This window comes from Phoca vitulina, unplaced genomic scaffold (genome assembly GCF_004348235.1).
Source record: "Phoca vitulina isolate PV1807 unplaced genomic scaffold, GSC_HSeal_1.0 scaffold46, whole genome shotgun sequence".
Classification (NCBI taxonomy): Eukaryota; Metazoa; Chordata; class Mammalia; order Carnivora; family Phocidae; genus Phoca; species Phoca vitulina.
Genome location: NW_022589749.1, coordinates 1,310,756 through 1,336,360, shown reverse-complemented (window position 1 = coordinate 1,336,360; position 25,605 = coordinate 1,310,756). Strand labels below are relative to the sequence as shown.

At 46.2% G+C, this 25,605-nt stretch overlaps 1 protein-coding gene across 1 annotated transcript in view; it reads left to right on the top strand.

The window, feature by feature from the left end:
* The window catches only part of CCDC60 (coiled-coil domain containing 60), a 150,856-nt gene that overhangs the window by 91,112 nt on the left and 34,139 nt on the right, over window positions 1-25,605 (top strand). The window contains exons 3-5 of the mRNA XM_032431271.1: window positions 10,823-10,993; window positions 16,710-16,814; window positions 24,264-24,371. Of these exons, the coding sequence (XP_032287162.1) occupies window positions 10,823-10,993; window positions 16,710-16,814; window positions 24,264-24,371 (384 nt within the window). The remainder of the gene's footprint in view (window positions 1-10,822; window positions 10,994-16,709; window positions 16,815-24,263; window positions 24,372-25,605) is intronic.

The window sequence follows — 25,605 nt, the reverse complement described above, 5'->3', positions numbered from 1 at the left end:
CAAGAGAGATTTAATTCCTGCTCTCAGGGGGACAAAGGAGGGTCAGAGTGTCCTCCTTGTACTGGCTGTATCTTAAGTAACTTTAATTCAAAACAATCAATAGCCACAGAGGCATATCTGGGGATGGCATATTCTATTTCCCTTCAAGATAAAGCCCATATCTTAGAGGGCCTTACTGTCATGGAAGATTCTGGACTTTGTCCTGAGGACAGTGGAAAGCCGTAGAAGGGTTTGGCGTGCTCTGATGGGAATGATGAGGTGTGCATTTTAGAAAGCGCCCTGGGGCAGCCAGGTAGACACAGGTTGGGAAAAGGAAAAAGACCAGGAAGCTACTTAGAATAACAGAGGCAACGAATGATGGCTTCTGGCTCAGATGGCAGCAACTGGAAGGAAGGCAGTCAGATCATATTTAAAATGAGAGTTAGCATCACTTCCTGATCAGTGAGTGGACATGAAGCCGGTCAAGGGGACAGAAGTAATCTCCCCGTTTGACAGGTGAAACACACTGCTTTTTGCCACCCTAGAGCGACTCCTGAACAGCACACTTACTTGTGGCCAAAGAAACGCTCTACGTTGTGCCTTCTTCCACCCCAGATGGTGTTTGCTAGGTGCACGTGCGGGGTGCCCACACCTCACAAATGGCACCTGACTTGGGCAAAGGAGCCAGAGAGAATAAAACTGAAGCAGGTAAACAGTGACGTCTCCATTGAGGAGCGAGTCCCAGCCATGTCTTTCTTCCATCTGCTTTATGATTAAAAGGAACCCACGAACGAAAGGGACCTCTTTGGGGGGCTGAGTCATTCAGTAAGGACCAAGATCCATCTGAAACTTTTGATCGGAGACGTGAAATCCTGACTGGGCATATCTCCCACTGCTGGGCAGTACAATTAGCAAATGACCCGGGGATGGTAAAGAGATGTTCAGATGTGATTTCATAAGAATGCGGTTGCAATAAGCATTCAGAATATGCTTGCCATCAATTTGCTGTATACACAATATGCTACTAGTGCAATCTTTTGTATATGCAGTTGACCTTTATCTCTGGCAATCTTGTCCTATAAAGAAGAGTGAAATCCTCCATTGCAAATCATTAACACTCAGGAAATGGCTTTAATTTGCATGCTGACAAAGATATTAACTTGGGTGGTGGTGGGGGGAATACTACAACACGTCCTTTTGTCTGAAAGGCAGTTCAAAATCTGTGTTTTGACTACAGTTGACTGAAGTTCAATTGCTGTAATAAATGTATTCCAAATTTCATCTCAATTGCATTTGCATTTTAATGAATGATTCTCACCTTCTTGTCAATTTGGCAGCCAGTCTAGATTTATTAAGTTATTGTATAAACAGGGCATTCTAATGCGGGAATTTAAATGCAAAATATTTGCTGGGTGCGTTTGAACTGGGGCTGCGTTTGAACTGGGGCTGCGTTTATTCATTTGCCTGTATGGGTTGCCTGAAAATTCAAGAATTTAAGGATGGCATTTCAGATCCCTTCTTTCCACCGGGTTGGCTCTGTCCCCCTCCGAAATCAATATGTCTGGGTGGGCTGACAAAGCGAGGCATGAGCCAGCCAGATGAAAAGGGCTCTCCAAGTCTCCAGCCTCCACAAACTGAAAAGAAACTGATTTATTTGCTATTATTTGAAAACAGTAAAATTTGTTAAGTGAAAATTTCCCGTGTAGGCAATTCCTGTCTTCAAGAGCAGGACATCCCCGAAATCGGATTGCCAGGAGTGTTTGTTCATTTTAATGTCATTCTGCCTTCCTCGTTGAACCACTCCTGGCTTTATAGCCTCATATTTCTTGCAGGCAGAGACGGAAAATGTGAGTGCAAACCAGCTGGATGCAGAGCCCTAATACCATTAAAAGTTAGGTTCTGTTTTGTTTGTTTTTTTAAAGTACATCTGGGCTGTTGGTTTTTAACAAAGTGATTTGCGGTGGTTAATCCCATGCCCCCCCTAATAGAAAGGGTGAACACGAGTTCCCTTTGCTACTCCCCCAGCTCCGCAGAACTCCACAGCTTCTCAAAAGGCCCCTGTGAAGGGAGCTGGGGCTGCTTTTGATGCTGTTCATCCTAGTTTCCTCTAGGGCCCTGGGGATGGAGGCGGATTCGGGTAACGGGAGACTCATTGCAAGCAGAGTGCCCTCAAAGGGTGACAATGTCCGCTATAGACTTGCTTTAAAGAACTTTCTGTGATGAAGTGACTGCTAGCGTGTAAGTTTTATTTCAAATCCTGTAGCAAGGGAAGCAGGCTTCTAATAGAGCCAGTTCAAGGATTTCTTTCTGGAGAATTGTTTTGTTTTGTTGGTTTTTGTTTTTAATAGGGGAAAGGGGGCAGCTAGACAAATGCATCTCAGACTTCAATGTGTATATGAATCACCTGGGGGGTCCTGTTAAGATGCAGATTCTCATTCAGGAGGTCCGAGGGGGACCCAAGATTCTGCCTTTCTAACAAGCTCCTAGGTGATGCTCATGATGCTAGGACAAAGAGCACCAGACTTTGAGCAGCAAGGAGCAAGGAGCTCAAGGGAGGAATGGTTAGTTAAAGATTAAGAGGCTTGTTACAAGTCTGGTGCTCCAGCTGTGTGGGTAAATCTAAAACCCCGAAAGGGCTCTTAATCTCATCAGAAGATATCAGAAATTTGCACAAATATTTTATTAAGTATTCTAGATATTTCTCAGATGAGTTGTTAATTACTTTATGATCTAAGTTCTGTTCTGGACCATCTTTTCTCGGGTCTGAGGCAATTTCTTTCTTAATATCATATTTTATCATATCTAAGAGGGACATTCCCCCACCCCATCCCCCACATTTTAACATCTCTGAACTGGGGATGTAATGTAAAATTATTTCTTAATTTAACTGGCATGGATTTTTCCTTCTTTGTGGGTCAAAAATAAAAGTGCATCTTATAATAGATAATGTATTGGTCAGCTATTTTCACCATAACGCTATGTAACAAGCTGCCCCAAACCCAGCGACTTTCAGTAAGTATTTCTTCCTTTGCTGGTGTGTCTGTAGGTTAACTGGGGTCTGGCCAATCTTGGCTGAGATTAGGTGGGTTCAGTTCTGTTCCTCATGCCTTTCTCATTCTTCTGGGTTCAGCAAAATAGTGGGTTTTGTTATTGTCATGGGCCCAACTGAGCAAGCTTATTTCAAGCCTCTGTTCAAGTCATATCTGCTAGCATCCATAGGCCAAGGAAGTCACGTGAAAGCCAAAAGTCAGGGTGCTGGGAAGTATATTCCACACTGGAATGCAGGGAATGGGAGAATGTGAATAATGACTTTAATCTGCCATAGGTGGTATCTTGGACTGGGTAAAACATGGTCTAAAGGGGGAAAAGCTAAGCCACCAGTTTCTATTCTATAGGCCTAGAGATGTACTCTGCATGCAACATATATAGCCTGGAGATACACAAAGTCAAAGCTTTAAAGCTTCCTGCTGAATGTGCTTGACTTTGCAGCATGCAGGTGGAGAGAGGAAAATTCTGGACCCAGCCCTCCTGGCTTCTAATCCCTGCTTTGCCACTTTCCAGCTGTTATGGACCCTCATCATTTACCTACCCCTTGCCCTGTTTTCTCACCTGTAAATCACACCGAACCCTCGGAACTGTTGTCGAGTTGGCAATAACAATTATAGCTCCCAATCATTGAGTCCTATGTACTAGGCACCGTACTAAGCTCTTTATGTCCATCATCTCATTTAATCCTCCCAAAGGCCCTTCGAGGCAAGAACTAAGATTTTTCCCATTTGGAGATGAAGAGGCTGTGGTTCAGAGAGGTTTTTTTTGTGTCTGTGTTTTTTAAAGATTTTATTTATTTATTTGAGAGAGAGAGAGCACGAGTGGGAGGAGGGGCAGAAGGAAAGGGAGAAGCAGGTTCCCCACTGGGCAGGGAACCCGATGTGGGACTCTATTCCAGGACCTCAGGATCATGACCTGAGCTGAAGGCAGATGCTTAACCAACTGAGCCACCCAGGTGCCCCTGTAGTTCAGAGAGGTTTAAAACCTGCCTAAAAGAGAGGCAAAGTAAAGGTCCCATGCAGAGGATGTCCCCTGCAAGCCTCACCATGTATTTACTGCTCCTCAATTCTGAAGGTGCTTGGGAGAAAAACCTGGGCTTCCTTACTTCTGTGCCTTTGGTCTGTCTCAGCTAAGCCCTGCTAAGAATACTCCTGTTGCCAAAGTGAGCAATCTCCATTCATGGGATCACATGCAGGCTCCAGTACAGAGAACATATGTCCCTTAAAAATAAAAACCCACCCCCATGCACTGGTTAAGAATAAGTGGCACTGGGTAGAGGAAACTTTCCATTTTATAATTGGCTTCTTCCTCCGCTTGCCTGATGCAGTTAATTATTTTACTCCCCATCGTTCCTCTTGCGATGTTAGCCAGGGGAGTTTTACAGCGTGGAAAGCGGTGAACAGGAGGCCCCGGGTGAGTGGATTTAAAGGCGAAAACTGCTCTTCCCTGCAAATAGCTCCCTTCACACAAATAGCCTGGTAATCAGCAATAATGATGGAGAAAATGTAGGGAACATACAAGGGAATTAGATGGGAATTTGCTAAAATATTAAGTATTTTTAAATGGGCCTCTACAGTACCGTGGGAGCACTTCTCAGCTCACTGAATGAACATCTTGTAGCCTGAAGCTCCCAGAATAGACTGGTGTGTCTGATATGAGGGCCCAGACCCTCCCCCCCAACGCTGCTCATCTCTCACCCAGCTCTTCCCAGAAGATCTAGCAGCTGGGAGTCTGGCTGCGTTGGTTGAAAAGGGGTGGTAATTCCAACAGAACACTTACTGGCTAGATTCCTCAAGCTGGGTTCCCCTACCCCTTTCTGTGAGTTACAGAGGCATTCGTCACTATTGGCATTTAGGGTTTTGTTAAAGAAGTGGCTTTACACGGTGTCCTCCCTGTACAGATCCTTGAGCGAAATCTCTTCCCAATTTCAACACCAGGAATAAGTAGGCATCTCCTGAACAGTTCTTTAAAAATTTTATGGACATTAGGAATCACATGAGGGATTGTGCTTCCTTCCTTGCGTTAGCCACTAGGATGGCTCAGGGCCAAACTGGCACACTCAATCACGTGGTGTAGGTTTTGACACCTGTCTTACCTGATTTTGGCCTCTTGTTTTCCCTGCCTGTATCACTTTTTAAAAATTTTTCCAATACTTTTTGGAATAAGAACATAAATGAGTCAAATAAATCTCTCACCGACCTCTTGATTACAATAAAAAGATAGATCACTAAGATTGCAGAGGTAAAGGCTGTGAATTCTTTGAGGATGTGTTCACCTTTGTAATGCCAGCGCCCCAAACAGAACTTAACACAGGGTCCGACACCTAACAGATGTCCAGCCTAAGGCATGGCACTTAACAGTCAAGCCCTTTTTATTTGCTGTGACATGGACCTGTCACTTTTTATAAATTAATTTAATAAGGCTGTGGTTAATCCTTACAGCCAAAGACAATATAAACAGTTAAGTGGTTCCATGAGCGTAGGCCTAGATATCTGATCACACTGTAATAGTTTGCTAGGGCTGTCAGAACAAAGCACCACACACCAGGTGGCTCAGCAACAGAAATGTATTGTCTCATACTTCTGGAGGCTAGAAGTCCAAGATCAGTGTGTCAGGGGGTTGGTTCCTTTGGAGGCCTATGAGGGAGACTGTTCCATGCCTCCACCTAGCTTCTCATGATTTGCAGGCCATCTCTCGTGTTCCCCACTGGCCTGTGGAAGCATCACCCGCATCTCTGCCTTCATCTTCATATGGCATTCTCCCTGTGTGCACACCTTGGTCCAAATTTCCCCTTTTGATAAGGACACCAGTCATATTGGACGAGGGGCCCACCCTACTCCAGCCACGACCTCATCTTAACTAATTGCATCAGCAATGACTTTATTTCTAGATAAGGTCACATTCTGAGATACTGGGAGTTAAGGCTTCAACCTATGAATTGTGGCAGGACACAGTTCAATCCATAATACACACCTTTCAGGATCTAGTTGGTTACAGGTTCTTCAGGGGAAGACAGAGGCTTTGAAATCAGACACTGAAATCCGAGCCCAAAGCCCACCAAACTGGCCAGGTCTGTTCCATGTCTGTGGGACCCCTGCCATTGCTATGCACAATATCACACACGATGAGTCTTCTCCACACCTGCCCCCACTCTCTGTCCCTGAAGACTGTGGTCTGTCCTAGGACGGACAACTTTCGCTGACGACCTTTCACTCCCTAAGAGAATCTGGGCGACACCAAGGGAGGTTTCACAGCTAAAGGAAAGCTCTGACACCTGCCAGTCATTGCCAAGCCAGCCACCCAAGTTAGCCAAGGACCCAGTGGCCCATGGAATCTCTAAAGTCAATGGAAGGCATTTCCAGGGTAGGCAGACGAGACTTTCCAGCAGAAACATCCCGACGTTCTATAAACAAGCACAACGGACAGCTGGACTCCACAGCTGAATCCACTACCTGGGTTCAGACCCAGTGGAAATGGCAGCATCTACATACAACATGGAGCTGTTGTGAGGACAAATAAGTTAATCCATGCATCTAGGAGTGAGGGGGTTGAGAGGGTGGGGCACAGACATAGTGGAGGGCAGGGCTAAGTTCTACCACAGATGTGAAATCTCATCATTGCCTAGTTCACTGCAAAGGCCTTTTATCTGCATGATTTATTACATCTCAAGAGCACACTGGAAGCGCTTAAGTCTTACTGACATCCTGCAGCAGAGAGGCCTCTACAGTTCTGTTACTGGGGTCCTGCACAAGAGGATGTTAGATTGAGTTATTAGCAATGAGCTTCTTAATTAAAATGGTAAAATCTACTGCTTCCTGGAGTAGCACCCTGGTGCAAGGCTGTGGGGAAGCAGCAGGTGCCCAGAGCAGCAGTGTCCCCTGGTATTTCCCTACATTTTCCCATCTGGGACCCAGCACTTCTTTCCCTTTCTCCCTTTCTCCCTCCCGCCCTCCCTTCCTTCCTTCCTCCCTGCCCTCCTTCCTCTTCCCCTTCTTTCCTTTCTTCCTTTCTCCCTTCTTTCCTTCCTTCCTTTTTTAGAGCAGGACCTTTCTACTACAAGTCTTAAATAGAAACCAGTATCTAAAGCAAATACAATGCATTAGTAGCACAAATGTATTGTGCAATATCAGATTTGACTCCATGAAAACTAAACTTGCTTAATCTAGAACTGTACTTGCCCAGGGCCTTTGCATATGCTGTTCCCTCTACTTGAAACACTCTTCCCCCAGAAACCTGCATGACACCCTCTCAGCAAGACCTTTTGTTGATCTATTTATTTTTTTAATTTAATTTAATTTCATTTACATTCAGTTAATTAACATATAGTGTATTATTAGTTTCAGAGGTAGAGGTCAGTGATTCATCAGTTCTATATAACATCTAGTACTCATTACATCATGTGTCTTCCTTAATGCCCATTACCCAGTTACCCCATCCCCCCACCCCCCTCTCCTCCAGCAACACTCATTTTGTTTCCTATAGTTAAGAATCTCTTAGTTTCCCTCTCTGATTTCATCTTGTTTTATTTTTCCCTCTCTTCCCCTATGCTACTCTGTTTTGTTTCTTAAATTGCACACGAGTGAAATCATAAGGTAATTATCTCTCTCTGATTGACTTATTTTGCTTAGCATAATACCCTCTAGTTCCATCCACATTGTAGCAAATGGCAAAATTTCTTTTTTTTTTTGATGGCTGAGTAATATTCCTGTGTGTGTGTGTGTGTGTGTGTGTGTGTGTGTGTGTATCACATCTTCTTTATCCATTCAGCTGATCTTCTATCTAAAATTGCACACACCCCTCCACCCCTGGCAGTCACTCTCCCCATGTCCCCATTTTATGTTCCTCCACAGCACTTCATATATTGTCTACAGTTTACTCTTTGTTTTTGTCTGTCTCCACCTGAACTTCACGAGTGCAGGAATTCTGTGGCTGTTTTGTTTGCTGCTGTATCTCAGCACCCAGAATAGTGCCTGGCACACAGTAAGCATTCAACAAATTTTTGTTGGATGGTTGATAATGATGCAGCTATTCAAGCAAACAGACAAATATCAAGTTGGGCGTGAATTAATGCAATAAAGAATCTGACTCCATTTTTGATGTGTGACTGTTCGCAGCTTTCAAGCTCCCCCCACTGCCTCTTTCCCTTCTGCCCACACCTGGGCAAGCTAACAAGAAAGTCCAGCTGCTGCTTCTTTTGGTGCTGGAGGGAAGCTCAAGCCACAGACAAGGGACTGCTCACCCCAACCCCACTCCCTGACCACGATAAAACCCTAAGCCAGTCACCCCTCCCTGCTCTCGCAGGCTGATTTCAGACCTGCTTGGGAGCCTTCCCTGCTCCGCCCAGAAAGCCTCATTTTGTAAGTATTAAGTCACTTCACACATTTTTAGTGCATCTGTGGTGTCAGTTTCAACCTCTGAACCAAATTTTGAGTAAGAGGTCTCAGTGAAGTAACACAACAAACGTTGCTGTCACATCAGCCCCAGCCCCCAGGGTGGCTCTGCAATCGCTTTGTTTGCGCTACAGCAAGAAAACCCTCATTTGTGAAATTAAGGGGTTGCCAATGGTAACAGTTTTCTTTTTTATCAGGTTATCTTGCAACCTCAGGACACTCTTTTGATTAGTGGATTCAGAAGCCTGAAAGCAAAATAGAAGCACACTGTTGTTTCAAACACGAATTCCACATCATATCAACTGCTCGCATTCCTAAACCTAAAAATAAAAGCCAGGCAAAAGCACCTAGAACTGACAATTAAGGGCCAAAGTTATCTGTAATATGGTTTCACTGTTTTACCTTAGGTTACACATTCATTTATTTTTGCACAATTTTGTCCAAGAGGAAACTGAGAGATTATTTTGCTGTGACAAGAATATGAACTGGGATAATGCCTGATCCTTGCCTGCAACGGGCTGGCTGGGCTGGACATGTGACAGATGGTGTAGACATTCAGAAAAGTTGACATGAGGTGAGAAGCAAGGTCTGAGTTTAGAAAAAGATCACTGATGACCTGCCTGTGACATATTTATAAGAAACTCACATACCATATTTCATCTAAGCTGTCACTGAAGCTAAGACACATCACTTAAAACAAGATATAAACACTGCCAATTAAATTAAAACAATGCTTTCTTATCCTTCTAGAATTTCAATTTCATAAAAATATTATGTCATGATTTTTAAAAGCTCTTCTTCACTCTCCTAGACAATTTTTTATATATCACTTTCTGTTTGCATAAAAGGGAAAATATAAGAGAAATACATTGCTTAAGAGATTCTTCAGACTTATTCATATTTAAAGTCCAGCTCTTCTGAATCACATGTTTCCATTAGAGTCAACAATGCTGGATGCAACATTTCTTAAAAGGATGCTTTGCTATTGTCGCCAAGATTTTCTTCCTAGCTGCTGACCCCCAGTCTGCAAATTTTGATAGTGGCACTGTTTTGATTTTAGAAGAATATGTTTCAAAAAAAGGGGGGGGGTTTCAGACCCCAGCTCATGATCCAGTGGTTTTGTGGTCTAAAACATCAAGGGGGGCTATTGTGTGGTCAGGCTGTCCGGAGTCACAACCAAGTTTGACTGTGTAGATGATGACAAACACAATACAACTGCCATTTGGCTGGCAGTGACTATAAGACACCCTCATCTCAAACGTGTTAAGATGTGGAAAAAATGTGCATTGCAGAATTGGTCAACACAATAGAAATGGCAGGAAAAGCTTGTACAAGATGAATCGATCTGGTGTAAAACAGGATGTTTTGTGGTTCTGCACTGTTATTAGCTTGAAAAATTGTTCATGAAAAATCAAACATTTGCAGATTCCTGAAGCATTTGTACAAGTTCTATTTCTAGCGACTCCCAGATGGGGGCTCGCTTCAATCCAGACTCCAAAGCCCTAGACCACCTGTTCCCGGCCAGTTGACAGCGTTAGCTCTGGCCACTCTCCCATATTCCTTCTGTGCTCCAGCTTTTTAAAGACACTTGGAGTTTCGTGAACGGGCCGTCTTCGGACTCACCTGTCCTAATCAGTTCCAGCTGGTACAATGAGGTACCACAGACCGTGCAGCTTGCAAACAACAGAAATTTATTTCCCACAACTTCCCACAGAGTCAAATAGGTGGACAGACAGAGAGATGTGTTTACTCCTTCTCCAACAGAGTGCTGCCAAACTCTAACCCCAAGGTGAGAAATGGCAAAGTGGGGGAGGTGTATAGACCATCAGGCACAGAATGTCTTGGCATCAAGATGTCTGACTAGGACAGTGGTGGAGTCAGCAAGAAAAGAATCACGAAGTCTCAACTTAGGTTACGTGACAGAGCAAGCACCTATACACCTTACTAACTCCACTTCTGCAGCCATTGTGAAGCGCGTGAAGCAAATGTGAGCATTTAGGGGAATCAGAGGAGGCAGCCTTGGCCAGGAGCCCGGGCCCTACAGTACTGATCTGCTACTGATTATTATGGACGAGCCCCCTTCCATGCATAAATGTGTCTCATCCTGTGGGGATGTGGATCATTATGCTCATTTCATAGCACCTAACAGAGTGCCTGCACATAGTAGGTGCTCAATAAAGACTTGTTGAATAAAGGAGTGAGGAAGGAACTGAGACCAGAGAGGTTAAATATTCAAGGTCAGGTCCATCTGACTCTGGAGTTCCAAAGGCAAGAAGGTTCCTGCCCTGCAGGTATGACGGTGCCCTTCAGAGATGAGCAGTCCCAGGACAATATGGCATTGTCTTAATGGTCAGCTCAGCTTTGTTGCTCTCTCCCTCCCTCTCTCCCCACCCCCCCACCTCCAGCGTGTTGATTCGGTCAGTGAAGATAGGCCGCGGATACTTCAGCATGCTGCGAGAGGAGAGTGCCTTGAAAAAGAAGCTACAGCAACTTCAGAAACTCAAAGAGGAAGAAAGACATAAATTCCAGCCAGCCAAAAAGATGTCAGAAATCCATTATGGCGAAATTCTTTTGACGTAAGTAGATGTGGCATCTGCAGTGCCGACAGTCTGGGGAAGGGCCATGCAGAGTGTAGCCGCCCGGCTGGGCTGGGAGATGGTGGCTGTCTCTGACCGGAAGCCCCCTCTCGGGCTGGCGTCTGACCATTTCTTTTAGTCGGCTCCAACCTACCTTGTCAGCCTCACCTCTTGGCACTCAGTGGGGTGTCTTCTACAACAGATGTCTGTCCTCATGTCTAATGCCAAGAGCTATATCCAAGAACTCTTGCTGGTCCCCAAAGGTGCCTCTTTCCCTCTCTTTACCCGGCTTGCCCCTACCCCTAGGCCTCTCCTCACGCTGTTCCTTGGGCCTTAAATACCCTTCCCCACATCCTCTTCCAACTAAAGTTCTACTTATTAAAAGCCCAGGGTGAATGCTGCCCTCTCCTGATACTTCCTGGACTTCAGATCAAGCCCCTCCAAAACCCATTCAGACTCAGGGTTCCTGTAATGTGTTTGTGTGCTGGTTTACTATAACCCACATTAGTATCTCTCTTCTAGACCTTCAGCTGCATCCCCGAATCCTAGCTCAGGGTCCACCCAAAGCAGGTGCACAAGAAATGTTTGTTGGTTTGTTGAATAAAGTAGCCCCCCTCTTTCTCTAAAGGTCTTTCCTCTGGTTGGAAGAAGACCATCAACAGATGGGTCCATTATGAAATGTCCGTTCACGTAACAATAGCAATAGGAACTATGATAGTAACAACCACAACAATAATTATAATGAGTGTCTACTATGTGCTTTATGCACATCTTTTCATCTAAATTTCAAAACATTCCTTAGATTGGTACTGTTATTACCCACCCCCTTTTTAGAGATTAGGAATGAAGTTTAGAAATGCTCACATAATTCCCTTGTGACTAAGGTCATAAGTTAGAAAGCATTCCCTGAGTCCCAATCTGAGTGACACCAAAAGTCCTAGGCTGCACCATTCTGCATGGATAGACTCCTAGGATACTTAGAGTTGAATGAGGCACAAATCCAGGATGGAAAGGAGGTGCTGAGGCAGGTGGAGAGGAAAGATGGTAGAAATGGCCTACCCCTATAGCCATTGTCCTCTTACAGCAGTGGTCTCAACCCTGGCTACACATTAGAATCGCCTGGGCAGTTTTCAAAATACCAATGCCCAGGGGAAGATGGCAGAGTAGGAGGACCCAAAGCTCACCTCATCCCACGGATACAACTAAATAACACAAAATATTAATGCCCAGGGTACTTCCCAGGTCAACTACATCAGATTCTCTGGGGGTGTTCCCTGGACAGAGTATGTTTTAAAGTTCCCACAATGATTCCAATGTGGAGCCAAGGTTGAGAATCACTCTGCTAGGGCTTCAAGGACCCAAATTGCCAGGGTTGCCAGCTACAGAGGAAAGGAACCAACAGCAGATACCCCCTTTCCTCCGCAATATGTCCCAAATTCTGTTCTTCACAGTGTTAATATACAGAAGTATCGATATGTGCTTCTTTCTTTTTTTTTAAAGATTTATTTATTTATTTTAGGGAGAGAGAGAGCATGAGCAGGAGGGGCAAAGGGAGAGGGAGATAGAATCTCAAGCAGACCCTGTGCTGAGCATGGAGCCTGATGTGGGCCTTGATCCCAGGACCTTAGATCATGACCTGAGCTGAAACCAAGAGTTGGACACTTAACCGGCTGTGCCACCCAGGCACACCTCAATATGTGCTCCTGCCGTGTGTTTCTCCTTTACTCTGACGCCATGACCACACTCACACTTCTGACACCAGATGTGTGAGGTTTTCTCCCACACCAAGCAATTCTCTGAGACACCGGCGGGGCATGCTATCATCCAACTCAATTCTGACTCTATTGACCTGGAGGTAGCATCAGATCCCACAGGTTAAGGGCTCAGTCCCACGAGTCTGCCCCCCACATCAGATGCCAACCACAACACCCAGGTTGTCACCTGTACTTCTGACTGACTGGCTTGGGTTCGAGTCCTGACTTCCCCCAAACAACTGTTTAACTTTGGGCCAGTCACTGTATCTCTCTGAGCCTCCTTCACCCATGAGTGGCACCAAACTCCCAGGTTTGTTATGAGGATCCAATGAAACAATGCTTAGTGCAGAGCCTGGCATACTAAACAGGAAGCCCTCAGTAACTATTAGCTATTTTTATGCAAAAAGGTGAATTTGATCTCTCTGGGCCTCAGTTACCTAAAATCCTCAGATTTATGGCTAAAAATCTTCATTTCCAGGCAGGCTCGAAAGCATATTTCATCTAAGAGCCATGTGCTATAAATATCATTCCAATCACAGAAGTATCAAAAAGACAAGTGTTAATTTAAAATACTTTTTTAACAAGGTATTTGATCTTGCGCATTATCAAAAGCAAGAGGGATTATTCCCCGCCCCGCCCCCCACTGGCTCCAAGACCATAGGATAAATTCTTTCAGACAAAAGTTTTAAGTCTGACAAAGTAGGCAAAGGGAAAAAGAAAATCAAGCATGTCCGGAAAGATTTCTGCCTGCAAGCAGTCTTTCCCACTGTGCTCAATGACCTCGTTTTTCAGTTGCAGATTTAGCTGAAAAGGTGAAAAAAACAAGGGGTAGAATTTTTCTTGTTGTCTGGTTGAGGGAGGACAGAAAACGAGAGATTAAGGACTGGAACAGTTGGGTTAATTTCTATGTAATCTAAACCACACTGGGGGACACAGTTGGGCCAGTACAACCAGGCAAGCCCATGTATTTGCTTGTGACTCCCTCAGCTCTAGGGTTGAATAAAGAGCTCGTGGAAACGGAAATCAGGGGGCCTAGATTCTGGTCCTATTTTTTAGTTAACTCTATAACCGCAGGATTGTCCTCGAATTCTCAGGAGAAAGGTAAATTCCTAATGTGTGTCCCCACTCTGCCTCCTCTGCCCCCCTCGGCCTCATTCCCCACACAAAACCAGAGTGATCTTCTCGACACATAAATTGCTTTCAGCTTAAAACCCTGGATGGCTGCCATTCCTCACAGGATAAAGACCAAAGTCTGAGCAGGGGCCACAAGACTCCGGCTGGGCTAGTCCTCTCTTTCTCCCTCTGCCCCAGCCGCACACACTCCCCTACTTCTGCACTCATGATATGCCCCCCCCCCCCCCCCCCCCCCCCCCCCCCCCCCCCCCCGCCGAGGGCTTTCCCCATCCCATTCACCTACTTAATTCCCATTCAAACCTACAGATTTTAGCCCAGTGTTTGTTCCAGTTACTGCTGCTATGAACAACCACTCCAAAACTTAAGAACTCAAGACAGCAAACATTTATTTCGCTCACAAATCTGCAGCTTGAGCTGGGCAAGTGGGGAAGACTGTCTCCAGCACTACTAGCTGGGGCAGCTAGAAGGGTCCATTTCCAACATGGTGCATCCACATGGGTAGCCACTTGGAGCTGGCTGTCAGTTTGTGAGCTCAGCCAGGGCTGAGACCCAGCAGCCATGGTTCTTCTCCCTATGGGCCTTTTCACAGGCTGCCAGCTTCCTCACAGCATGGCCATGGCTGGGTGCTAACAGTGAGCATCCCGAGACCTGAGAAGAAGCTGCCAGTTCGTGGAGCCTACGCCCAGAAACAGGCGTCACATCAATTTCTTTTGATTAACACATTCTAATAGCTTAGCAACTCACAAAACCAAGATTCCAGGGGAAGGGCACATATGGCCATCTCTTCCTTGGAAGAGAGTCAAAGACTTGGGGCATGTGGTTCTAAATTGCCACAGCTTCCTCCAAGAAGTACTCCCTGGCCCCATTTCAGCCAAACTCCCTATTTTGTGCTATTGAAGAACCATACACTCTTCCACTCAGCCTCATCACAACTGCATGTTTGGTTATGCCCGTTTCTGCCCCTAGACTCTAAGCTTCAGAGGGGAGAGGCTGGGTCTGTCTCATTCATTGCTATGTCCACGGCCTCTAGCCATCCAGAGATGTTCAATAAATCCAGGCAGAAATGAATGAACCAGGGAACCTGTCAATGATTCAATCAATGAAGGTACTTAGACTGAGGCTCAGAAACTAAAAGGCCCTAAGGGAATTCACATGCAGCAAGAAGTAATAAGGCTGATGAGTGAGAAGCCAGGGGTGCATGAGTCTCAGGCAACCCCGAGAAACCCACACCACGTGTAAAGTGGGCAACGACCTTGATCTTGGGCCCCACCTGACTCTAGCCAGCCAGAACACAGGCCCAGAGTGGCAACAGTTTTCAAGTTTTCAGAGCCAAAACCTCTCCATTTTTATGTGAAATCTCCCAGTTTTAAAACACAATTGATCCAATTACACACACAGTAGGCTTCTTAAAATGTGTCTGCAGGCTAGATTTGGTCATGGGCAAAACAATATATATCCTATGACTTTGGCCTGCTAGAAAGAAAAAAAAGAAACTATTTTCTATAACTGAAATGACTTGCTCCATGATGGTGGAGAAACAGGAACCACAAACTCCAGGCAGTTCCTTGGCTTTGGCTCATACCTTCATTGCTACTTTTCACTGTCCCCATGGCCAGGACCCCATGGCCAGGCCGAAGCCACCTTCCTCTCTGAGGCTGGAATTATTGCAATACCCCTAACAGGTCTCCTTGCCTCTGTCCTTGCCCTCCACCCCCACCACAGACCATTTTCAAAACAGTGGCCAGAAGGATCCTTTCTGAATGCAAGTCAGACGCATCTTCTCTCAGCTCAAAATCCTTTACTCTCATTTAGAGAAAAGGCCCAAGTCCCCATGGTGGTCTGCAAGGCCCCTGTTCTCTCCCTTCCCTCCTCCCCCTCACCTCCCTGCTGTCTCTGAAACACAGCTCCACCTCAGGACATTTGTACCTGCTGTTCCCTCTATCCAGAATGCGCTGCCCCAAGACATCTGTGTGCCTCACTCCCTTATACTCTGCAGATTTTTTATCAAATGTCACCTTTTCAGTGATACCGCCCCTCATTACCCTATTTAAAATTGCAACTCCCAGCCCTCCCAGCCCTTCTGAACTCTGTTTTTTATTCCCCAGAGCATGTCTCACTATTTAGTACAGCAGGGTTAGCAAACTCCAGCCCATGGGCCATATCCAGCCCCTAGGCTGGTTTTATAAATAAAGTTTTATTGGAACACCGACATTTACATATTGTTTCCATATGTCCATGGCTGCTTTCATTCTACTAAGTAGTTGCAACATAGACTGCATGTCCGACACAGTCATAAATGTTTGTCTGGCCCTTTCAGAAAACATACCCCAGCCCTAATCTTTGTTAATACACCACAGCATTTCCCCGTTTATCTTGTTAATTCTCTTTGTTCCTCCACTAGAATAAGCGCTCCAGGAGAGCAGAGGTTTTTATATGATCTGTCCATTGGCTGCATCTAGAAGCCTCCTCATCCCTTGAGCCAGAATTATTGCCTGGCACATAGTAGGTGCCCAATCATATCTTCCAAATAAACCCTGGCAAGAGAAGAAGGTATTTGAAACTGCTGCTCCTTGGGGTGCCTGGGTGGCTCAGTCGGTTAAGCATCTGCCTTCAGCTCAGGTCATGATCCCAGGGTCCTGGGATCGAGACCCGCAGCATCAGGCTCCCTGCTCAGCGGGGAGTCTGCTTCTCCCTCTCCCTCTGCTCCTCCCCTGGCTCGTGTGCTTGCATGCGTGCTCTCTCTCTCTCAAATAAATAAACTAATTAAAAAAAAAAAAAACCTGCTGCTCCTTGCTCACGCTGTTTCTCTCTTTCTGCTTCTCCTCCAGCACATACGATGACGAGAAGGTTAAGAAGATGGGCGCTGGAGTCATTCGCCCGTTCACCCCCGTGCACAGCTGCATCATCTTGCCCTCGCTACCTGAGGCTCACGTGTAAGTAGTCCCTTCTCTGGCTCGTCTGCCTTGCTAGCTTATCAACTGAAGCCAAGGTGAAATGACTCAAGGAGCTAACAATGCATTGGGAACTACTGAGCTGTTCCTTTGTCCTCCTGAAAGGGACATAGAGCCTGGAGCTGGCAACGCTATTTGGCATATAAAAATAACAGAAAGCAGACATGGTGCTTTAGAGCTAAGTGGCAAATCAGCTGGGACTGAGTCATTCCGTTCCTTACCCAGCCAGACACTCTAATGTCAAATAGTTTGCAAAGCCTGATAAAATCTGTCTGCAGCCCTCACTGAGCGTGGGCATGTTTTGGGGAAAACATGTCCCCAAAACTCAAGGAGCTATTTCCCAGAGAAGCACCTGTTGTCTCCTGACCCGAGGCATGAACTCATCATTGCATGGTGTAACAGGGGCTAATCAACCCTCCAAAGAACATCCTGGCTTTCTAAAACCTTGGCATCTTGTTCCCCTTGTGTCTATTCCAAAGAATTCCAAACCCAATGTTTTCTTTTGTGCTAGTTATAGCACTTTTCGACTGGAAGATTTCAGGTGCAAAGACAGAAGCTTTTGACTTTAGGGCAGGGTTTCTCAACCTCAACACTACTGACATTTGGGGATAAATAAATTTTTTGTTGTGAAGGACTGTCTTGTGTATTGTCAGGTGTTTGGAAGATCCCTGGCCTCTACCCACTAGACACCAGTAGCTTCCCACCCCCAAGTTGTGACAACCAAAAATGTCTCCAGATGCTGACAAATGGCCCCTGGGGGCAAAATCATGCCCACCCTCTTCCCCCCACCTCATGTTAAGACCCACTGCTTTAGGGCAATGAAAATGGTGCAATGGATTGTAGACTTCTCTGTCTGCTGATCTGTTCAATATTTATTAGGTGCCTACAGTATGCACAGTAATAATGACATTACTGACTTCTCTGTAGGCATATCCCATTCAGTTCTCTCAGCAGCCCTATTATATAGATGTATTATTACCCGCCTCTGCAGATGAGAAAGCAGCAATCAGAGAGGTGTGCCCCTCTGCCCAAGGTCACGGAGCTCAGCATGTTGCTGCGCTGAGGTTTTAAGCCAAGTCTGTCTGACTTCACAGCCCAAATGCTCATCACCATGCACTACACAGAAAGCATATCCCAAAGCCTTGCCTTTGAGGAGCTCATGATATATTTGGAGAGCCAAGTCTCATGTACTTGAAGAGTAAAACAATGCATCATCATCATCATCAATATCCCTCCCTAATATTCCAGCTTTTGGTGAGCCTACTCCCTATTTTCCTCCTACTTCCCTTTGATTGACATTATGATTGGATTCTTGATAGAGATCGCCTGATCTCTTGATAGAGAAATCTGATTCATTTGTTCAGGGACATTCTAACTGGCAACCTAAACTTGATGTTCTTAAAACATCTCCTTGCAAAAATAGGCTTTGCAACTTCTCATCATGTCCCTTGGAAACACTTGCGCTTCTGCCTGTCTTTCCCGTGGACAAACCTTCTGAAACCAAATGGTGTAGATCAGTGGTTCTTAAGCTTTCACTTGCATGTGAATCCTCCGAGGACGGAAGTGGGGATGATGCCTGGAAAATGCTTATTCCTGGGCCCCACCCTCTATTCATTTGGTCTGAACAAGGTGAGGCTTAATCAACCTCGGAAGTAATTGGAGAGTTCCTTACTCATCTACCTTCAATGCCAGATAAGGGAACTGAAGCCCAGAGTGGGGCCAAAATTCTTCCGACAGCAACTCTGACTTCCTCACTCCTAAATCAGATCTTTACACCAGGTTTGTGAGGTAGGCCAGGATGATGATGATGATGATGATGATGATGATGATGACGATGATGATCACAGTGGTTGTTTTTGGTTTCTGTTATACCCTAGACCAGGGGTCAGCAGACTTTTTCCTAAAGGGACAGACAGTAAATATTTTAGACTTCGCAGACCAGAGGGCCTCTCTTGCAACTACTTAACTTTGCCGTTGCAGCACGAAAGCTGCCATGAATGGATGTGGCTGTGTTCCAATAAAGTTTTATTTGCAAACAGACAGTAGCCCCCACTGGCTATAGTTTGCTAACCCTGCCCTTTCTTCTCCTTGGCTGTTAAAAGGCTCTGGCTGCATTTGGTGAGTGTATCAGTCATTTATTGCTGTATTACTGAATACCTCAAAACGGAGTTGCTTAAAACAATAACCATTTTTTGCTGCTCACAAGTCTGCAGGTCAGCTGGGTGGTTCTGCTGGTCTGGGTTGGCTTGGCTAATCCTGGCTGGGTTGGTGCATGTATGTGTGCCCAGATGATGGGTATGCACGAGGCCAGCTATCTAGGGTGGCATCACTTACAGGTCTGTTGGTTGACTGGTTGCTAGGATGACAAGAGTGACAGGGTCCTGTGTTTCTCATCATGCAGCAGGCTAGCCCGGGCAGTCGGGAAGGGTTCCATGAACAAAAGCCTGAGCACCAAAGTCTCTTGAGGCTTAGGCTCAGAATGGACAAAATGACGCTTCCACCACATTCTACCGGCCAAAGCATCAAGCCAGCCCAGATACAAGGAATGGGGAAAAGTTTCCACCTCACGATGGGGAAGATGCAAAGTCACATTACAAAGTGTATGGATGCAGGGAAGGACATTTTTGTAATCAGTCTACCAAAAGGCATCAGGGCAGGGCACGCCTGATCAGTTCTCAAATCCTCAGTTATCACATCAGCCCTTGTGGATCAGAGCCTGGTTGGTCCCTTCACTCCAAGGTAACTGAGCCCCAAACTGGCTGAATATTCTGGATTGACCATATGGGGATCAATTCAATCATGTCAAGGGAGACTTGATCTTTATCTATAAAAAGGTGGGGGGAATGGTCTCTAGACATGAGAAACAGCTCCTCCTTTCCTCTCTGAGATGACAGGCTGCCCCTCCCAGCCTTCCCTAAGCAACGCAACAGCAAGAGCAATGCCTGCAACCTGTCCAGGGCTGTCCTTGGCAGTTGGCATGGGGTGCGTGAAATGGCTTTGGAGGCATTTTCCAACTTCTCTTTGTAAAAGCACAAAACATTTTCTTCTCGGGGAATTTTTCGGCCACTCATATTCTGGCTGGAATGGCAGTTTCAATAGTGTGGGCTATTCAGGTGTGCTCACCTGGAGTTCTGGACGCAAGGATAAATGCCCTGTCTTTTAATTTGGTAAAATCCAAAATACTGTGCTATGACCTGACATACAATCATTATGAGAAAGTACTGACTTCTGTCAAGCATGTCTCCAGGGATTTCCTTTCTTTCTTTCTTTTTTTTTTCCTCCAGTTTATTTTACCGCACATTAGATGAACAACTGTCAGGTTTGAGGCACTTCTTTTTTTTTTTTTTTTCATTAAGACTTTTTTTTTTTTTTTTTTTTAGAACAGTCTTAGGTTCAGGGCAAAAGTGTGTAGAAGATACAGAAATTCCCATTACAACCCCTGCCCCATCCGTGCTCAGCCTCCCCCATTAATCAACATCCCCACCAGAGGGGTGTGGTTGTTACAACCAATGAATCTACATTGACAACATCATCAGCCGAAGTCCATAGTTTACATCAGGACTCACTCGGAGCTGTGCGTTCTGTTGGTTTGGACAGATGTTTAAGGGCATGCATCCACCATCATAGTGCGATACAGAGTATTCTCACAGCCCTAAAAACCCTCTATGCTCCGCCTGTTCATCCCTCCCTCCCCACACGACCTTAGCAACCACTGATCTTTTTACCATCTCCATAGTTTTGTCTTTTTAAGAATGTCGCACAGTCAGAATCACACATTATGTAGCCTTTTCAGGTTGGCTTCTTTCACTTAGTCATATGCATTTCGGGTTCCTCCATGTCCTTTCATGGCCTGATAGCTCATTTCTCGTTAGCACTGAATATTCTATTGTCTGGGTGTATGTACCACAGATTATTTATCCCTCCACCTACTAAAGGACATCTTGGCTATTTCCAAGTTTTGGCAATTATGAATAAAGCTGCTATATATAAACACCTTGTGCAGGTTTTTGTGAGGCACTTCTTATAAATAGAGAATAAAGTCCAGACCCATTGGACGAAACCCTATTCTAGTGCAAAGGGAGGGCTCTTCCTGGTAACAAGAGACAACTTCAATATCACAGATAAAGCACAGATTCAGAAACCAGACTGCCTGGGCTAAGATTCAAGCTCTGCCATTTGCTGGCTCTTTTGAATTTGGACAAGTTACATGGCCTCAGTTTCCTTACCTGCAAAATGGAGATACCAATAGTACTTTCCTCACAGGGATGACCTTAGTCAACATATGTAGAGCACTTAACATGGAGTCTGCTGGCACAGTGTAAATGCTCCGTGGGACGTGTTTGCTATTATTATTTTGTTGTTGTCAACTACTCTTCATTATCTCAGTGGTGCTGCAAATGAGAATTTTGCCCGTTATCAGCTCCAGAAAATGTCAGATTTGAACCAGTTCACTACTACCACCTTCCATTCAGGAGCCAGTAATATACTGAGCCTACTCTGTGCCCAGCAGTAACCTGCAGTGGACAAGACTCTGTAGCTTGCAGGCTCATGGGCTAGAGAGACAAGTAAACAGGTATTTACAACAGAGCGGGGACTGGGAATGTAGGGGCAAAGAGATATGCTATAAAGATGGGATGCTTTAGGATGCTGAAAGAGATCCTAACCCAGACCTGGAGAAATCAAGGAAGGCTTCCTGGTGGAGGTGACATCTCAGCTGAGAGGCAGAGAAGGAGGAGGAAGAGGAATATATATATCAGAGCAGAGAACAGTCCCAACCACCTCTTCTCACCCTCACTCTAACAATCCCTGCCATTTTATAGATGAGGAAAGTGAGGCTCGGGAAAGTTAAGTAATTTAGCCAAGAGCACATAGCTAGTAGGTGGCAAAGCTTGGATTTTAACTCAGGCAGTGCAAAGTGAGAGTGGGGTGAGCCTGAGCAACCGAGTAGAACTTGCCCAGGCTGCAGAAGGCAGAAGAGGGGCCGTGGAGAGACTCAAGGCTGGTGAGGTGGATAGGACTCTCACAGGTGACAGTCTGTTAGTTTCCCAGGGCTGCCATATCAAAATGCTTCAACAGGAGAAATACATTTTCTCATTGTTCCTGAGGCTGGAAGTCCAAGATCAAGATGTCAGCAGGGTTGGTTTCTTCTGAGGCCTCCTTCTCCCTGCGTCCTCACATGGTCCTTCCTTCCGGCACGTGCATCACTGGTGTCTCTCTGTGTGTCCAAATTTCCTCTTCTCAAAAGGAACACCAGTCAGACCAGATTAGGGCCCACCCTAGTTAGGGCCTCATTTTAATACAATCACCACTTCAAAGCCCTTATCTCCAAATATGGGTTCATTCTGAGGTCCTGGGGGGTTAGGAGTTCAACATCTGAATTTTGAGGGGGACACAATGTAGCCCAAAACAGACGGTGTGGAGAGTTTGAAGATTTTAAGCAAGGGAGGGATAGAGTCAGGTTTATGCCTGTGCTTGTCACCTGTAGAAATGAATCTGATGCTCACCTACCCCATATCCCCATCCCCGCCATGACCAAGCAGACCCCACCTCACCAATTAACCCTCTTTGCTTATCCCTTCCTCCCAGCCTCCACCCCACACAACCCACAGCCCAGACTGACAGGGGCTCTCCATGGTGACCAGAAGAGGGGACACGTCCCTGGGACTTCTGCAATGTCCTGGGTTATGGTGAGGGTAACGCGGGGTGCCAGGCACATGGCAGGAACTAGCTGTTGCTCTTGGCGAAATGCTGGACATGGCCCAGTGCTCAGAGCTGCTGAAATGCACCTGTAACGACCGAGGTGGTGCTAAGGGGGAAGGCGGACCAGAATGGGAAGGGCTATGGGCTTGCAGTACCTTTAAATTAGAAATGAGGGAAGAGTAGGTGTTAGTAAATAATGTGTGGAAAGAAAGGAGGAAGGAAGGGCTCCAGCGCAGAAGAAAGAGAGAGCTGATGACCCTGGTTTTCCTAAGACCCAATGGGCATGGCCAGCCTGGAGGGAGTGAGGGGTAGGGTAGTAGGGGAAGCTCTGCTTCAAGCTGAGAAAAAGGGACGCCTCTCAAGGGATTCACTGGGACAACCCTGGGGTCAGCTCCACACTTGGGCTCCACCTTCTGGAGTGGGGCCTTCCTGGAAGCAGAGAGGGTGGATCCCTTCCTGCCCCTCCACACATCAGGCCCAGGAACTCTAGGGATTATTGATCAAGATCAACTTCAGAGAAGAGCAATTACACAGGTTCATAATGGAGGCATTTCACCCATTAGTGTAAGAGGAGAGATCATGCAGGGAGGGGGTGGCCGGTCAGGACTCCACCTTGTTTCCAGGAAAAATGCAGGCAGCAGGTTAACCCTCTCCTGGCCCCATGCCCCAGGTGACCACTGCATCGCCTTCATCAGCACCTCAGACAGAGCTGGGGCCCATGAAAGCACAGCTTCTGGGGTTAAACAGGGCTTCAGATCCTCACCAATCCTAGGAATGTGACCTTGAGCAACTTCCCTACCTAAGTCCCTCGCCCACAAAGAGGGCATAATAACAGTACCCTTCCTATAGGGTTGTTGGGAGCATTGAATGAGATATTCAGATCCTACCTCCGTCACCAACAAGCTGTGTGACCTACTGCAAAGTGACAGTATCTCTCTGAACCTTAAGTTTCCTCTTCTTTAAAATGTGGACAATGATTCATACCCCTGCAGGTTGTTGGGAGAATTACATAAAGTGTGTAAGGTGCCCTACTCAATGTCTGGCTCCCTGTAATACAAGATGCCACCCCAAATCAGAAAATACAGGTTAGATATGCTTTTATACAGTGTTTTAGTTACATTTTCAAATAATAGGTTCAAGGTGGTTTTCTTCAACATCCAGCTATATTTGCAGGCAAAGGACCTATAAATTTAAAACAATGGATCCAACTGTTGGTCTGGGGTAAGAGGAAGATTATAATAAATCCAGTTTCCTTGTGTGTCCAGGCTTCTTTGACAGTCTTAGTGTATTTATGGTACTTTTATCAGATGAACAGGTAGGTTACCTGCAGGATATGAATGTCCTTCAACCCACTCATTTTGCCTAAGTCAAGACCTACAGCTGGGGGACCCCTCCATTGTTTCTCCTCTCCTACACAGAAACCCCCCCATGACCAGCATAGGGTGGTCTTGCGTCAAATCATGGCTCTGCCACCTGCTAGGTCAGCAAACTGGCACACGTTCCTTCACTCCCCTGAGCCTCAGATTCCTCATGGGTAACATAGGCCCATGAATACCTCATGGGTACATTGCAAAGACTCGAAGAGATGAGGAATAGGAAATACCATGCCTGGAGCATGGCAACAGCTCTCCTACTGCAAGCCAGCACAACTATCTCGGTGGCCATTATTGTGAAGGATGTAGTTCCAACAGGATCCCACTGTGCTCCCCCCTCCCGCCTCTGTCTTTGCAGGGAGCCCCTCTTCCGCCAGCTCTGTGCCCTCCACTGGCTTCTGGAGGCCCTGACTATCGACCACACCCACCACACCATGAAGCCTGTGATCACCTGCTGGAATCCAAAGTAGGTCTGAGCCCTTCAACCTGCTGTAACTAGCAGCACACTCTGCCATAGGGGAGGGCCTCTTATCTGCGCTTCCCCTCCTTTTGCTGTTTTTGGTGGGTGGGTTGCTTTAGGAGTTCCCCGATGTGCTCTGTGGGATCCAGACAGAGGGGAGCTCGGAGCCAGGGCATACAGTTCACAGAGGCTCATGAGAGCCAACGGTGTGCATCTCCTCCCAGCAACTCTCCCCAGCTCCACATCCACTGACGTCCAAATCAACCAGCCATGATGGGAGTATTGACACCACAGGGACTGGCCAGGTAGACCAGCACACCGCTGGATGCCCAGCGAGGTTTCTCCCCAGCTCCCTTCTTGGACCACGTCGCCCCAACACTATTCTTTATTTGCTCCTCTTCCTTTTCCTCCTCCCACTTCCTTGTCCTCTTCTCTTTCATTTTGTTCTTGCTTTTCTTCTTTTTCCCAAGGTTTATTTGTTTGTTTGAACATATACTGGTGGCCATTTCTCCACTTGGACCCAAGAGAGGACTCAGTGCTCAGGTCCCTGGAGCAGCCGGGCCGAAGCTCTAGTGCATGTTGTCTAGGCCAAGAAAAGTGTTAGGTGTGTCCTCACCGGAGGGGAGGGTTCATGCAAAAGCCCTGAGGCCACTGTTGCAGGAACTGCATTGCCCACACATAGGCGGAATGAAGAACAGGCAGGCATATAAGGCCTTGGTTCTTTTTTTTTTTTTTTAAAGATTTTATTTACTTATTTGACAGAGAGAGACAGCGAGAGAGGGAACACAAGCAGGGGGAGTGGGAGAGGGAGAAGCAGGCTTCCCGCTGAGCAGGGAGCCCCATGTGGGGCTCGATCCCAGGACCCTGAGATCATGACCTGAGCCGAAGGCAGACGCTTAACTGACTGAGCCACCCAGGCGCCCCAAGGCCTTGGTTCTTTATGGAGAGTCATGCTGCCCCCAAGAATTGTGCTAAAGGGGAAGGGACCCTGACCTGAGGAATTGGGAGTTGCTCTGTGAAAATCCCACGCTGAATGAAGTAAAATAGTTCCCCTTCGCCCATAAGTGGGAAACCCCCCAACTCCCTCCCCAGTAAACTGATAGGGCCTCTTTCTCACAGCCCCACCTACCCCCCAGGTGAATTCAGTCTTCCTTCTCTTCCTGAATCTTAATTAATTCCTTCTTTCTGATGGTGTTTACCACCCACCTCCCAAACCCCCACCCTACCCCCTGCTCTAATT